We start from the raw sequence: 15,636 nt of genomic DNA, 5'->3' as shown, positions 1-15,636 counted from the left end.
CCACAACCAACACAGGGGGGTCGTTGGGTAGCCTGTATGCAGGCATGCATATGAAACAAATAAAGGGACTGAATGCAATATCTGGTCAACTAGGCACACATGGCATTATGGAGGATGTGAGAGATCAGTGCAAATGTCTGCAGCCCTCATCCAAAATTCTGAATAAATGAAACATCAACAAAAGAGAGACCAGTGGCTTTCTCTGCACTTAACAAAAACATCTGATGTGCATTATTCCTGACAGAGCATCAGACACTGGATGAACAGCTTGGCTTTCTCAAAGAATGAGTTTCCTCTGCTGTGTCGGCATCCACTGACAAGGTTAGATTTGCAAAGAAAATCACCAGAAACATCCTCTAAGGGATGAATAACAACATCAGAATAAGAATATAAAGGTGAGTCAGTTGACACATGTAGCTGTACCTCCCCCTAGGGGCCAAAGTTTGCAACTCTTTTTCTGAATAACTGAAGCCACTTGCTGGAACCAGTTCTAAAGTCTGCCAGTAGAACAAACAGAGTTGTAATGAATGTCAGCAAAAGAAACTAAAAAGCCTTAATCAACTGCAGATTTGTATTTTTTCTTTTCTTTAGCATTGTGTCTGCATTCTATGGGAACTGAAGTAATGATGAGGTTTTGTGGTCAGAGGAAAGCCCCCAAAACTTCCTTTTTTCAAATTAAGAATATGTTTACAAGATACTATTATGATTTTATCTTAATTTAATATGGTCCATCCTATCTTAATTTAATATGTTTAAAATATTAAGATGATAAATTTGGTAATGGACAATGGACAAACTTCCTTTGTTAAATGTGTCCATGCCAAATGAGACACACGTGCAATAAATAGGTTGCAAACTAGAAATTAGTTTTCTGGACCACATTCTGCATAAAAAATAATGTAGAAACTATATATACATTTAAATGTCATTCAGAAATTGTAAATGTCTAAAATACTTGCATCTATCTGACCTTCTATTTGTTGACAACCACTCATTCACTACAAATGTCTGTTAACTATTTGATTTCACCCACCTTAATGACAAATTTGTGAGGAGCCATTGCAGAAAATCAACAGTCAGCCTGTTTCACCTGAAACAAGTACACAGTCATGGATTACAAATGGTAGAACACATCAGGTTGTACAACTCAAGCCTGACTTCATGAACAGTTTAGACTCACATTTGCTTTAGACTGCAGGCTCAGGTGTCCTAAATCAGATTTCTTTTTTATTTGGCTCACCTGTGACTCACTTCTATTTTATTTTTACCTCAATGACAGCATGAATGGCACAAGTCAAATGGAATCTGAACCTTTTAAATTTTGATTCAGGCGTCAGGCAGTTTTTTTTTCTCAAATCAGATCTTTTCAGTCAAACTGTCTACACCATTAATTGCAAGTCAAATCAAATGTGTGTCCAGAAGGGTTGCAAAAATTCCCATTAAAAGTTTCCAATTTGTAATATTTCCAAATTCATGAACTAAAATTCCCAATCCCATGGAAAGTTTCTGGAAATTTACCAGGAATTGTCTGCCCCTTTGCAACCCTTGTCAAGACATAACCAACCTATCTGCATGGGCTGCTTTGATAACGACATAAGGGTACTCATATATGTAACAGATTTTAAATGCAGATACAGGAAAAGTTTGGTTGCATCACCTTGCTTTCCAAACAATCACCCTGTCAAGTCTCAGTAAAGTATTCCTCTGTTGCACAACGAAAAACTCAGTGATGAGGGAGACTGGTATTATGTATACTGCAACACTCATGCTGTTGTCACCGTCAGATATTTTTAAGGCTATGTGAACACAGAAACACAAAAGATAACAGATGTGTCTCACTTCAATATGTGGCCCTAGATCAGATATATCACCATGCAACATGGGTGACAAAGGACATTATCAATGAGAAGCCTCAAATCTAATTTTAATTCATCAGATCTGAACAATGTACAGTACACAGTTGTAGTAATCTGCATTTCAAACCACCTCCAAATGTGGTCTGAATCACATTTGTAAAAATTAGAATTTCAATCTGGATAAAAACCTGTATATACAAACAATTTAGCAGTCTTAACATAATCTAAGTACGTCAGTTAACAGTTAAAGTCTAACTGGATGTTGCAACGTGCCCCGGGCTCACACGAAGTAAGATCACTGCTAAGAAACACCAGTAGAGTCCAATGTTAAGTACACTGAAAGCGCTTTATTGACAAATTACTCTCGATAAAACGTTGTGTAACTACGTTAAAAATTGATAACGAGTACATACCGCCAATTCTTTTGAACGTCGAGCGACACTAGGGCCGTGTGAGATGACGTCACAACCCGTTTGTAGTCCAACTGCAAAGGGTCGGAGCGTCTGTCAAATATAAAAATGTCTCAGAAACACAGAGTAAGAAGGCTACGCTGCTTCCCATCTCGATTATAATACGGGGAATGAGAGTTATTGCGTTATAGGGTGGGTTTTTGTCTTTTTTCCCTTCAATTTCTAGAAAAGCAAAAGTGCGACTCTTAACAGAGTAGGTCCCTATTAGGACCCAACGCTTTAACTACTACCATGGAAACGAAAGGCGTCTTGAAAACAAACTATGTTAATATTGAAATTGAAAGCTACCAAACTGTACAGAAATTCGACTTTAAAATGTAATAAAATATGAGCACAACACTTTTGGTAAAAAAAATAAATAAATACCGTACTACTTAAAATTAGTAGGCAAAATTAGTGTGTTTTTTGGTCAGGCAAAGCTGCAAGTGCCATTTAGGGCTTAGGACGTGGGAACACTACTAGCTGACTTTGTATTTGATTTCATGAAATAGTGTGTAATCATTACGATACTCTCGGTGATATATGTCACGCCAAGTGGTTTAAAATGCCCAAAGGTGTAGTGTAGTGAGTAGTGTAGTGTAGTGTGCGATGTCTCGACTTGTCAAAAAATCTCCCTCTGTGTGTACGGATCTGCCACTGGACAACGCCGATATTCACAACAAGCTCAGTTTGCTGAGACAACTCCTCGCTTCTTGCTTTGGTCCGACGGGAAGACTAAAACAAGTGCATAACAACATCGGAGGACACGTTGTTACCACCTCCACCTCTTCTGTTCTACTTCCAGCCATTTCCTCCTCGCAGCCTTTGGTGAATCTGATCAAAACATCGATTCACAACCACGTCTCTCGTTTCAGTGACTGCGGTTTGTTCGCTGCCGCTCTTTGTTTAGGTCTCATTGAGCATGCACAGCAATCTGGCCTCGCAGCAAATGTGACCATCAGAATAAACAAGCACTTGTTGGGCCTGTGCGTCAGTTACCTGCAGGGAGAAGACTGTGGATGCAAAGTGAAGCTCGACTTCTGCAGCAGCCAGAGCCTGATCACATTAGCTCGCAGTGTTATCTCCAGTAAACCCGCATGTGTGCTGACAGAGCAGGAGATGCTGCACATCAGCAGGTTGGCTGTGCAAGCATTTTTGCTGACTCTTCCCTGTAACAACCCAGGTATTGTCATGCTGGGCAAGACAGTGAGTGCCTACGTTGAGGGCCATCCTGTGCTTAACTCTGCAGTGTTTCCAGGTTTACTGCTGGATGTTACTGGTGACTTTTGCCTCAACAAGGAAGACAACCTGAATCCAAGTCCACTGTCTGTGGTGGTGTTCAGTGCATCCCTTGCTGGAGACCTTTGTGAACTAGGAGAAGGGTTAATCGAGGTTCCCGCAGGTGTAGACTCAGATTTACAGATCCTAGAACAACTCCTGGAGCTCGGCAAACAGGTGGTTACAGATGAGGTAAAGCTCTTTGCATGCCAGAAGGTTATCCACCCAGTCCTCCAGCAATACCTGAGGAGTGAAGGCGTTATTGTCATAGAGAGACTAGGAGCTTATCTCATGGAACCACTTATTCAGCTGACAGGTAAGCCTCACGGGCCTGTTGGCAGATTTATAATTGCATATTTATGTAGTGCAGTAAAGTATGAGTTAAAAAAAAATTTCTACATCTGATACTTTACATCAGATATAGTAGTATATCTGATGTAATATAACAGCAATAACAATAGTTATTTTGTCTAATACATATGTGATGCACCGTAGATTCAGTGAAGATAACATTGGAATAAATAAATGTATAATGTAATGTACCAGAATAAAGCTTATCTAACTCTGAATCTAAATAAGGGGAAATACAGTATATGTTAAGGAAGAGTAGTATGTACTCTGCTCATCTTTCATGTGTTTTAACTAATAGGTGCTCAACCTGTGGCCACATTACATACCACACTCCCAGCCAAGGCCTATGGGGAGGTGAGGGAAATCAGTGTAAGGCAGTTTGGCTCTAAGACATTGCTGCATTTACGACCCTCAGGGGAGTCAGCAATCTGCACCATGGTCCTCTGCCACAGGAACGAGACAATGTTAAGTGAGCTGAAGGTAAGATAAAGTGACGAGTGTTTAACTCATAATATCCAAATGATCTTCCTTTGCTTTTAGGTGCCTAATGCACAGCAGCTTGGAATGTCCATTACAGGGGTGGAAGGAGGTGAAAGATGAACTCATGTTGTATTGTCTGTCTGCATGTCTGTCACAGGTGGTGTGTCAGAAGACAGAGCATGTGTTGAGACTCACCATTAGAGATCCAGCTGCTTTACTTGGAGGTGGATGTACTGAGACACACTTAGCTGCTTACATCAGACACAAGGTGAGAGCCAATATCTAGAAAATGTGCTGGTTAAATCTATTTTCAGAGCAATCTAATCTAAATCATTTGTTGTATTGTATTATGTTACATTTCCAATCGTAGAGCAGTGAAGTATCAGAGCCTGCAGCGGTACTGGGGTGTTCGCACTCTGAGTACCATCTTTGCATGGAGGGATTCTGTCGCTCCCTGGAGTCTGTGGCCAAAGCACTGGAGCACAGTGGAGGGAATTCTTTAATTGATCTGACTCACGCTCACCACTGGACCATCCCTGCAGATATGACGAAAGGAGGTATTGAGGATAGCTTGGGCTTCTGTGGCTGTGGACTTGTGGGAAGTAGCCCAAGTAGGAAGTGGACATACATAAACACTAAATACACAGCATTCTCACCAGCATCCCTGTCTGTGGATCCTGCTGTGCGACCACGTGTGCTGGACTCCTTCACAGCTAAACTCAACGCACTGCAAGTAGCAGTAGAAACTGCTAATCTTGCATTAGATGTGAGATATATAATTCAAGATGTGAATTAGTAGATTTTTTTTCTCATGTGTATGCTGTTTTTTTCTTTACAAAGGTACAATACAATATTTACTGTAAATATACTACCTATACCAGATTTATGTGGCCTTATTTTTCAATACAATTGTTAAAAAGTATTGATTATATTAATTATTCATTAATAAATAAGCAAAGTAAAAATCTCTAAGACGGACAGCAACAGCGTCATATATACAGTAATGTATGACAATGTTAACAACAATGAATAACATGATAATATAAATATAAATAATATAAAGAACATGGTATGGGGCAGTAATGTTAAGTTATGCATTTGTCAATCAATAAAAGCAACTGCGGCTAGCAGTGACGACCGTTTGGATTATTCCAGGAACAGGGACTTGAGTAGAAACAGCTCTAAGTGTCATATTCTACACAAACAGTCACTCAGTTTTCTCTCATCAGATGCTTAAGAATTTAAAACACATATAATTGATGTTTTAAAAAGTTTCTATCTATCAGCATTCACTGTGGAAATGTTCTACCTTTTTCAGAATTGTATTTACGGCATCCAAAATATTCCCAGTTTAAACCTATAACTGGTTAGATAGTCACTACATCACAGCTATGTCCACCAAGTTATGTTGTCAGTACTGTTTGCAAGTTCCTTTTGTGTTTGAAAGGATTAGAAAAAAATTAATTTGTTCTCTGGTGGCAAGACTGCAAGCAAAAATCATCCAAAACAGATTATGATGTAATCTCTGTTCTATTTTAAAGTATAACAGTAGGAGGGGAAATCATTGTGCAGTTTGCCCAGAGGAACAATGGAATTAAAGCCTTTCATGATTTGGGATAGTCGTTGAATTTCTCCTGGTAAAACCTGCGAAGAAGGGAAGATCATAGTAATTATAAAGATGATAATCCCTGGGGCAAGTGTCATTGTACTTGTGTTTTAGTCTTTTAGGCACCTATGATGGTAAACTGCTCTTGATCCAATATAACCCAGACTGGACACAGTGAAGGAGAAGGCTGGAATTGACAAGGTGACCAAAGCAAAGCCAAACCACTCCACAAGCTCTCTGAAGTAGTTAGCTGTGTAATGTGTAATCTCTGTTTTTGCTTGTACTTTGCATTAATATTTTCTTTTCATTACACATGAAACAGACTCCAGCATAGGCATAGGCCTCTGCATTTACCTTTGAAAATAGTGCATGCAAAAGGTTGCATGCAGCAGATACTTCTCCATACTGGAGGATCTATGTGAGGTAACCTTTAAGAGGAGGGGGTTCAGGAAAGCTGGTGTCTCCTGCAGGAAATAGGCAACTCTAACTGAGGAGGGGAGTACAATGTGGCGTCCATCGCAGCTTTGGGTCTTCCTGTGATGGAACATGTTGCAGAGTCCTACAAGAATGATCTCATAGCTGAGGCAGTTGACCAAATGCCAATAGCAGTGCATCTCACAGTACTGTGCTGTACTGAGACATTGAACGTTTCAGTCATATTTTATGCTTTAAAACTAGACTTTGGTGTCTATGAAAATGGATCTAAAAAAGCCTGTTTGACTCCTCCAAAATCAATGAGAGGTGTGTCAGTCTGCTGAAATATAATACTGCTCACCTTTTCACGGCATGGGTACAAACATTGCTAGAGGTGAGGTTATGATTATCCGTTTGTACTTAAGAATGCAAGCACAGTTGTTAAAATGCAGAATGTCCCACTGCCATGATTAGGAGTGAACACAATGAATGGATTGAATGGAAGGATCTGTCAACACCATACATTGCATACTAACAAATCACACCTGCCATGCAGTACATCTTGTTTACAGAGACAGCAATGTTTGCATCTCAAACCATGTGAATTTTGTACAGTGAACAATGACCTAGTGATGAGAAATCACATTTGTGCAAGGGATCACAACTAAACTCACTGCAATAAAGTCATTAAAGTCCAGATGTAGCCAGAAATACTGATAACATTCCTATCGGTTTTTTTTACAAGATAAACGTGAATATTTTTTTTTTTTTACTAATACAACAGTAGAACTAATGTGATCCTGAACAGTGAGCCACTATGTGGCCTCAAATTGCACACAGTAATTGAAAAATGATCAGTACACTACCATAGATCAATAAAATGAAAGTCTGTCCATTGTTCCTTGAATGACTCACTGGAAACATTACACCGCATCTGAGTATCGAACAATAGACAGTTACTTGTTACAAAGGTATGTGTCACAAGGGGATTCCATATTTTGAGAGCTGTAATTATGCATTACATGGAAAATTAACTAGTTCTGCAATCACCACAAATATCGTTAACATATTGTCAAATCAACATCAGCTTTTATGGCCTATGCTTATTTTGAAATATGAGGCATTACTGTACAGCATCATGCATGATGTTCCTTAATTCTAAGTCAGCTGCAGTACTTTCGTTTTTTTTACAGGACTGTTTAAATTAACTGTGTTTCTGCTATAGGCGTACATGCATTGTGTGGTCATGTGTTTATTTTGCAGTTTTCCTCCAACAACTGGCTCCCTCTGTTGGTGACATGAATAAATGCCTCCACTGTTAAACAAAGAAGATATTTATTCTAAGCTGATTCTGCCAGAACTCCAGAAAAGCATCCGTTTCACACTTTGTATGCTGGGTTGAAATACGCTCAGTTCACAACCAAACTCAACATGCTACAGTACAGAAATGATGCAGTGCTGGCACAGTGAAGGAGTAGATAGCATTTGCCAGACGCCAGTGCCTAGAAACAGTGATTTATAATATATGAACCAAGTCCATGTTGTATGAATGTAGCTACATGAAGAACAAGACACCAGAGCAGACAGGCTTTTCAGTATATTTTACTTGTTTGTAACATGAATCCACAGCCTTTATTGAAGGATTTTGGGATGCTTTGTCAGTGGAACCTGAGATCGAAACAACTCCATTCATGGAGCAGTTAAGTAGTATATTTTAGGTTTGTGTTGTGTAAGTTCCCATTCTCTAAGCAAGAGACAAATAATACAAAAATCATTTTCTAAGAGACAAACAAAGATCCATTAACAGAAAACGAACAGTGTTGAGGTTCAGCCTTTGCCTCTCTCTCTCTACAGGAATGAGGTGAGGTGGAGAGAACAGAATACCACTCCCTGCTGGAGAGAGGAGATAACAGTTGGTGCCATTTTGGGCCAACAGATACAAGGGACAGGTCACATACTCCTGGAGTGCTGGGTGACATGGAGGCATTGTCGGACACTATAGGCAAAGGAGGGATGATACATGTAGAAAAAAAACAATAACCGAAAGTACACATTTTACAACAAGACTAAAAAAGAGAAAAAGCTTTATATGTATATGTGCAACAGTGATAAAAGGCACAATAGCACACAGTGTGTCATGCTTTACTAGTTTCCCTTAAATTAACATCAGAAACATCAGTTTTCAGTCTCTGCTCACTTGGTTCAACCAGATATTGAAATGGTACTGAAAGAGGGAGACCAGTGTTAGTGGACTGCATCGTGTTGATGGGAATGTGGCAACATAAGTCAGCCACTGACAAAGATGTCATAATCTTACTGTAAGCCTAAAGTGGCACTATAAATCGTCACGTTTCTGTATTCATATTTTAAATGCAGTTTGAAAATACATGAAAATATTGCAGGCAGCAGGATTACACTGCAAATAACTGAAAAATACAGTATATTATACGTTTACATCCAACAGCATCTGTCACCCAAGGATAGAAGCATTACATTGTAACTCTGTGCTGAACTCCATTCATTCATGTTTGCTAATCTTGTCATAAAAATACTCTCATTGAATGGAGAGCAGCAAAACTGTAAATACAAACATTTGATTGAGGATAAAGACCGAAATCTTTCCAATAACATTTTGTATTCTTAAATCAAATCATACTGTATATAGAGAAAGAGCTGTAAATTACAACCTAACAAATAGATTTAGTAACAGTTCCTTCAGTTTATCAGACCATCTAAGCCTTAACCACCTCACTATGTTGTTCCAGGCAAAACAAAAGTGTTGCTGCTCTAACAGATCTGAATGTGCAACAAACCTAACCTCATTTACTGAACTATGACCTACTGTACATCTATAACTCTAATAGAGTCTTCTATTTGACAGTTCAATAACAACAGAGATTTAAGGTGGCAGTGTAAACAAAGACTAGAGATGTCAGTGTTGGAGTCTTTTGCACAATATATCCAAGTTTCATGACAGTTCTGTGGCAAACGTTTAACCACAGTCTGGACCCGGAAAAACATATCTATGATGCTACACATGTATGGAATCGGGGAGCAGTGTTGCACAGCTAATTTAAAAGGTAAACTATGTTGTTGACTTTGCAGCTTCACTGATCACACTGCTTTTGTTCAAATCTGAACACTAATTAAGTAAATACCATTGTGCCTAGTAATAGTACTAAAAAAAGGAATAAATGAAAAGGAATAACATGTGAATAAAAGATCATATTTGATGAACTAATATGAGGGTAATAATGTTTTTGGTTTTGTACAGGGAGTTAGTGAACTCTGTTGGGTGCAGCCCTTTATTAGCAACTACAATATAGGACGTTATGCATTAGTAGAAATTTCCCATGACACTGTTAAAGCAGTCAGTCAAAACACTCACTTCACTATTATCTGGTAACATTTCACTGTTCTCCATTTCGAGCTGCAGTTTTATTTTTTTATTCCTTTTCTGATGCAAATTACATGAGCACAAATTGCCAAGAGGCCAAATGTAAATATTGCATTACAACTCAAACCCACTGTTTTTCAGGAAAACAAAAATGGACTAAGAGGACAACTACAGTCCTTGCAAAAAAAAACTAATATTTATTTCCCTCCCAATGTGTACACTAAGCCAAATTAATATGCATTCTTCCCATCTCGTCAAACCATTTGCTCTAACATAATCTCAAAACCGCACTTCAAGGAAAAATGCATCAACCAAACTCTCTGAGACTCACTTCAAACTGAGAAGAGGGAGAGACAGAGGACTGTATTGGCTTCGAGTGTCTAGGTCCTTCCAGTAAATAGTGGGTGCAACTGGGGTCGGGGTGACAGGGAGGGTGTTGGGGTTATGGCGATAGATAGTAAGGACAGGGTGGCAGCGCTGCATTAGCCCCTGCGGAAGTCAACCTCAATGAACGATGAGCGCCCCGGCAGCATAACTCACGGAGCTGTCCTGCCTGTTCCTGCACTCACTTGACTGGGCGTAGTTCAGGAAAGAGAAGTCCATTTCTAAACCAGACTTCCTCAGCTCGGCCACAGCCTGAGAAAGAGAAGCACCACCATGAGGCACCCCAACACCAATAAGGACAGCAAGTGTCATTTCCACAAAGGGAGATACATTTACACTAACATCATACTTTTATTGATCTTTGCTGCTAATGCATTACTGTCTATCCAAACTTCGCAACTGTGCTGAACACAGGAGACGTGCAGTTAGATTGGCGCTACATTCTGATTGGTTCGACTGTCGGGTGCAAATAAACATCTCTATCTCTCTCTTTTCAGGAGTGGCTTGACTCCAATAATGTGATGTTTTTTATGAAAATATTTTTCACTCAGAAATGATATGCAAAGTTTAGAGGGTGTTTTGTAAAAAGCAAAAACAAGCTAGAGCGTCAAGCATAGATTTGACAGTCTGTCACATCTGTCTGCTATAACACATGCCGCAGTCATGATCACGTCTGGCTGTACCTGCAGACATAACTAAGCCTTAATTAAAACACTGTAATTTGACATGATGGCTTTCTTAATGTCGCATTGTATCAAAAATGAAAAGGAATTCTGGAAGGTTACTGTAATAACATTACCAATTCAAACTTCATCTTCACTGTGTGAGAACAGAAAGCTTTACATATTAGTTAAGAAACAATCAACTAAACCACTCTATTTCTATGGTACTTACATTTAACAGCACTCCAATTGGGTGACGTCCACATATGGTGTTGCGGTACTTCTTCAAGTAGTTGGTGAAAGACATGGGATCCAGCTGCTCTATAATGCCCATCCCCTTCACGGGCAAGAGGAAAAAAGGGGAAAGAGTCATAAAACATGAATGTACCCTTTTGAAAAGGCATAACTGTCCTAAAAGTATGGAACAACCATTCTTAAATGCAGTTTTTCTTTCAAAACAACTTTACACTGAAGTATATTGTGATCTCTAGAACCCAATAAAGTACATTTATAAGCTATTGTGAGCCATTCTGTAGTTTAAATTTCCTGGATCCGGATGTAATTATATAAACTGAAAGAGAGCTCATTAGAACCACATTCTTAGTATTGTTGGTGTCATTTTTATATTAATGTGTATGTGTATGTATTTATTTATTCCACAAGTGAGCTCACATTTACACTTCTTTACCATTTTATCAAGATGTTCAATAGACCTGTAGATCTCCCCTTGAGATTCATCGTAGTATGTATAGTGGAACCGATGACCTTCAAAGGAGAAAGGGACATCATCACAGAAATAATCCTGAGCTCAAACACTGTACTTTAAATGGACAGGATAGAGTTGTTACTTTCTATTGTTTTGATTGGTCAGTACTTACCCCAGTGGCAGAAATCAGATGAGATTACAAAAAGGTTGGAAGGGTCTGCCAGATACTTGCTGAGCACCTTTCCATATTCCTGTTCCTTAGACTCACTCAGGGCACCCACAAGCACAGGGATGATGCTAAACTCATCTTTGCGGCTAAAACATCGACAAAAACATCAACATTTTTATTTAACAATGTCCAATGGTCATATGTGGAAATAAAATTTGCTTCGGTGCAGTTCAAGTGTCCATCAGCCTGCGACACGATAACCTGACATCTTTATACAGTACATGCAACACCTACATTAATGTCTGACCACAGGCTTTAAATCAACACATTTGGACAATATGCTTGTACTAATAAGTTTGATTAATTTCATTGTATCTGATCCCTGCTTTTCTGAACCATTTTGAGGTTTCATCCTCTTTACAAATTGTTAGTGTCAATTAGTTACTTAAGTGAATGCCCCTCCAATGTGCATTACCTCTCCATGGCTTTAGCAATGTAAGGCAAGTGCATTTCAATACTGTGCTCGTCTTGATCCGTCTTCAGACTCATCCGCTCAAACAACCCAGTTTTCCAGAGGTCAGAATAAACTGTAAAAGAGAGGTGAGTTTCACTTTAATTTATGCACACTATCATGAGGTTGAGAGTTAGCTCATTTTTTGAACTATACAACTGTATGGTTCCTAATAAAAAGGTGAATCAATCCTTAAGACTGTGTAAGGTTTGCATGTTGGAGCTTTATTCAGGTTAAACTGTCAATTATAGCAATGGCTTTATTTTTGACTTGAAATGTTCCAAAATACACTGTGGTAGGTAGAGTACAGTGTGTAATTTGGAAGCATTTATTGGTAAAGTTGCATGTTGCAGCTGAATATCCCTCACCTCACCCCTCCCTGTCAAGTGTCTTCAGTTAGCATCAAAGCTCAAAAGATGTTTGAGTTTGTCCATTGTGGTATATTGTAAAAGCATGGTTGGCCTCAGTAGAGCTGACTTGGCTCCTGACCTAAAAATAAATGGCTCATTCTGGAGTACTGCAAAACAACCATTCATATTGTTGTGACATAACTGTGCTTATGTTACTCTCTCACATCACCCAATACCTTCAGACACAATTGACCAATTAGCATGTTTAAGCTTAACAAACAAACAAACCAAAGGTAGAAATAATGATGCACAAAATGTTTTACATACTCTTCTGGTCGACTCTCAGGTCATAGAGAGGTGTTCTATAGATGTGTGCAGGTGACAGGGCACAGCGGGAAAGGGCCACGTGGTGTGAAGGTCCCAGGATGAACACTCTACGACTGAAGGGCAATAGCAATTTATCTCACTACATTTAGAAAAGCACACCACTGGCTGGCACTACGTACTATCTTCTTAAATTAACTAAATATGTTCAGTTTTAGGGCAATCCAGCATAAGAAACAGTCATACAATGTAAATAAGGTTAAGAGATCTGAAATCTGAATCACTTACGTAATAGAGGGATCAACCTGCTTGTAGGCATGTGCTGCACAAGCTCCACAGTAGGTGTACCCAGCATGCCTGAAAACAAAAACATGTCATAATAGAGTGAAATCACATTACCGATATCATTTGAAATGCTCATATTACATTTTTCTTAAGTTGTCAAAATGTGCTTACGGCGCTATGATGGCTCGAGCAGGTCTGAATGTGGACTGCGCTTGGGACAGCCAGCCCTCTAGTTGTCCATTCAGCTGAGGACCTAAACAAAAGAAATTAACAAAAGAGGAGCCACAAACTCAGTCAGTTTTCTCAATGCCTACAAAATAAATAATCAGACATCGAGAGTGGATATAATCAGAATAGTTTGATCACTAAAAATAAGATAAGACAGACACAAGAAAACAGTATTTGAACAATACTGTTTAACCCACTGCCCTGTTTTAATGTAAAGACTACCAGTGTTATTTTTCATTACACATGTCAACAAAAGATAGCTAAACGATTCATGTAAGGAATGGCTAAATACCACTATTAAATGTCGGATACAGATATCATAACCCTGGGTATCTATTGATATTAATATAATCTTGATATACTTGTTTACTTACAACATCTTCTAAAGAACAAATCTGTTAATAACACATTTGTGCTGATGCATTTACGACTGAGCCATTAGCAGCTGTTTCAAATACTTAATGCTCCAACTGTGTTGCAAATATTCTCCTCCCTTAATGGACTAAGTAATTCACCACAACGTGAACATTTTGCTGCTATTTAGCTTAGTTCATTAACAAAATTAAACTTGGCTCCTTTTAGCTTTAAATAAGTCCACACAGCTGACTTGATACTGCAGCATGGCATCATTTGAAGCATTTGTGTGATTTTAAGGTTTTCCTGATCATGTCAGAGTATTTTATGCAGTGATTTTGACCAGTTTTGGACTGATATCAATATCGAGTATGGTGTTGTCTAATCCCATATTAATGTGGTTGAATATGCAGGATAAACCAACATGTATAACCTATTTTGCAAAAATGAACAAAAGACATGACGATTGACTGAGATTAACATAACTGCAGCCTTAAAATGAGATTGTTGTTTAACCATTGCATACAGTTTGTTGCGTTGAAAACGATTATTAACAGTGCAGTGTGCCTGGCATTCTTAAAGGGAATACAAAAAAGACCAGCTTTGAAATGGTGGAAGGGGTGCAACATGAAGCTTTAATTTTCTGCCCTGCCCAAACCAGTCTGTGAGTCGTGGTGCAACATCGAAAAGACGACTATTATACAACTAGTTTAAGTTGAAACAGTTGCCGGTCGCCTGTTTTGAGAAATATCTAATCTAGCCGAATAGTGGATAGGCCAGGAAGTTCTGCAATATTAGCCATGTTAGCTATTGTTAAATAAAGAGATTTGATTCCATGTCATAGAAAACGCTGACTGGCAGAATCCCATTTGTTCGACAACATTTCACCGCCCGAGGGTGAAGTGCTGAATTAGCTCAAACAAACCAGGCAACAATGGGATAGCGAAGATGAAGCGGTCACCGATAAATGCTAGCTAGTCGACTTTTTTAATCAATTGGATTAGCGCTGCAAACGCGACATTGCCTATCGCCATCGGTTGTGACAATCCATGATAATGACAATATTGGGGATCACGGTGGTGACACTAAATAAAAAGTCAACAAAACCGATTTAACACGCTATAAAAACAACAGCAACCAGCTAGCATGCAGTGTGCTAACGCAGGCGGATGTCTGTGAGCAGTTACCCGAAGCAGAGTACCAGCTCCCGGAATGAGTTGCTTCTCTGCACACCACTTGGTTCGACATCTTCGTTTCCAAGCCGCCTATCTTGGTCTGCTTCACGCTTGTCAGGCGAAGAAAAATAAATAAATAAATTAACTGGTCAAGCCGACGTGAGCGAGCCCGAGGAAGAAACTACGCCTGCTAGCTCACTTGATTGTAAAGACAAAGGGTAGCCAGACTACAGAGACAGCTGGGCTAACAAGCTCAGTGCTCCGTCAGCTGACCACTGTGTTTTTACCGGTTAGCAGCTGGTTTAGTTTGTTTGACTGCCTTGTGAAAATTTCAAGCAAAATTGGAAAGGCACAAATTAATTACAGAGTCTTTGTTCTGTGCTGATATTTAACAACAGGGACCTGTCACAGTCAGGCTTTGAGGATTACTGGTTTGTCTGTCGAGCCAGGTAAGGGGCGTTTCTGACAGGGCAATCACAATGACGTCAGAGCATTCTGATTGGTTGTTGGATTAGTAAATATAACTTGATTGGCGAAAAGATCCAGGAAGTGCAGCAGTGTGTGTGTGAATCGGATTTTGTATAGAATGACTAGAGACATTAAAATAACCCATATAGCAACATATACATTTTCCCAGAAAAGGCAGTTGGGAATGCT

General features: G+C 39.2%; 3 protein-coding genes across 5 annotated transcripts in view; 1 reads left to right on the top strand and 2 right to left on the bottom strand.

Moving 5' to 3' along the window:
* The window catches only part of slx4ip (SLX4 interacting protein), a 32,916-nt gene extending 30,345 nt beyond the window's left edge, over positions 1 to 2,571 (bottom strand). The window contains exons 1-2 of one of the 3 annotated variants that reach the window (XM_058652440.1): positions 2,270 to 2,571; positions 1,034 to 1,090 (exon numbers count right to left, since the gene is read on the bottom strand). Coding sequence is in view for 2 of the 3 variants with exons in the window: in XM_058652442.1 (XP_058508425.1) it covers positions 1,034 to 1,060 (27 nt within the window). In the remaining variant the exon portion in view is untranslated. The remainder of the gene's footprint in view (positions 1 to 1,033; positions 1,091 to 2,269) is intronic. The other 2 variants (XM_058652442.1, XM_058652441.1) reach the window with 2 other exon arrangements.
* A 209-nt stretch (positions 2,572 to 2,780) lies between these two features.
* On the top strand, positions 2,781 to 7,117 carry mkks (MKKS centrosomal shuttling protein). Its single transcript, XM_058651834.1, has 4 exons — positions 2,781 to 3,899; positions 4,233 to 4,414; positions 4,572 to 4,682; positions 4,785 to 7,117. The coding sequence occupies exons 1-4, from the start codon at positions 2,915 to 2,917 to the stop codon at positions 5,208 to 5,210; spliced, it is 1,704 nt and encodes a 567-aa protein (XP_058507817.1). The 5' UTR covers positions 2,781 to 2,914; the 3' UTR covers positions 5,211 to 7,117.
* A 903-nt stretch (positions 7,118 to 8,020) lies between these two features.
* On the bottom strand, positions 8,021 to 15,424 carry memo1 (mediator of cell motility 1). The gene is made up of 9 exons (XM_058651771.1): positions 14,992 to 15,424; positions 13,394 to 13,475; positions 13,226 to 13,294; positions 12,941 to 13,053; positions 12,228 to 12,339; positions 11,756 to 11,898; positions 11,566 to 11,642; positions 11,110 to 11,214; positions 8,021 to 10,467 (listed from the first exon to the last, which is right to left on the bottom strand). Exons 1-9 carry the CDS (start codon positions 15,050 to 15,052, stop codon positions 10,336 to 10,338), a joined length of 894 nt encoding a protein of 297 aa, XP_058507754.1. The 5' UTR covers positions 15,053 to 15,424; the 3' UTR covers positions 8,021 to 10,335.
* Between the last annotated feature and the right edge of the window lie 212 nt (positions 15,425 to 15,636).

Source organism: Solea solea, chromosome 15 (genome assembly GCF_958295425.1).
Source record: "Solea solea chromosome 15, fSolSol10.1, whole genome shotgun sequence".
In the NCBI taxonomy this organism is placed as follows: domain Eukaryota; kingdom Metazoa; phylum Chordata; class Actinopteri; order Pleuronectiformes; family Soleidae; genus Solea; species Solea solea.
The sequence above is the reverse complement of the archived record's forward strand: the minus strand, read 5'-3'. Positions and strand labels throughout refer to the sequence as shown.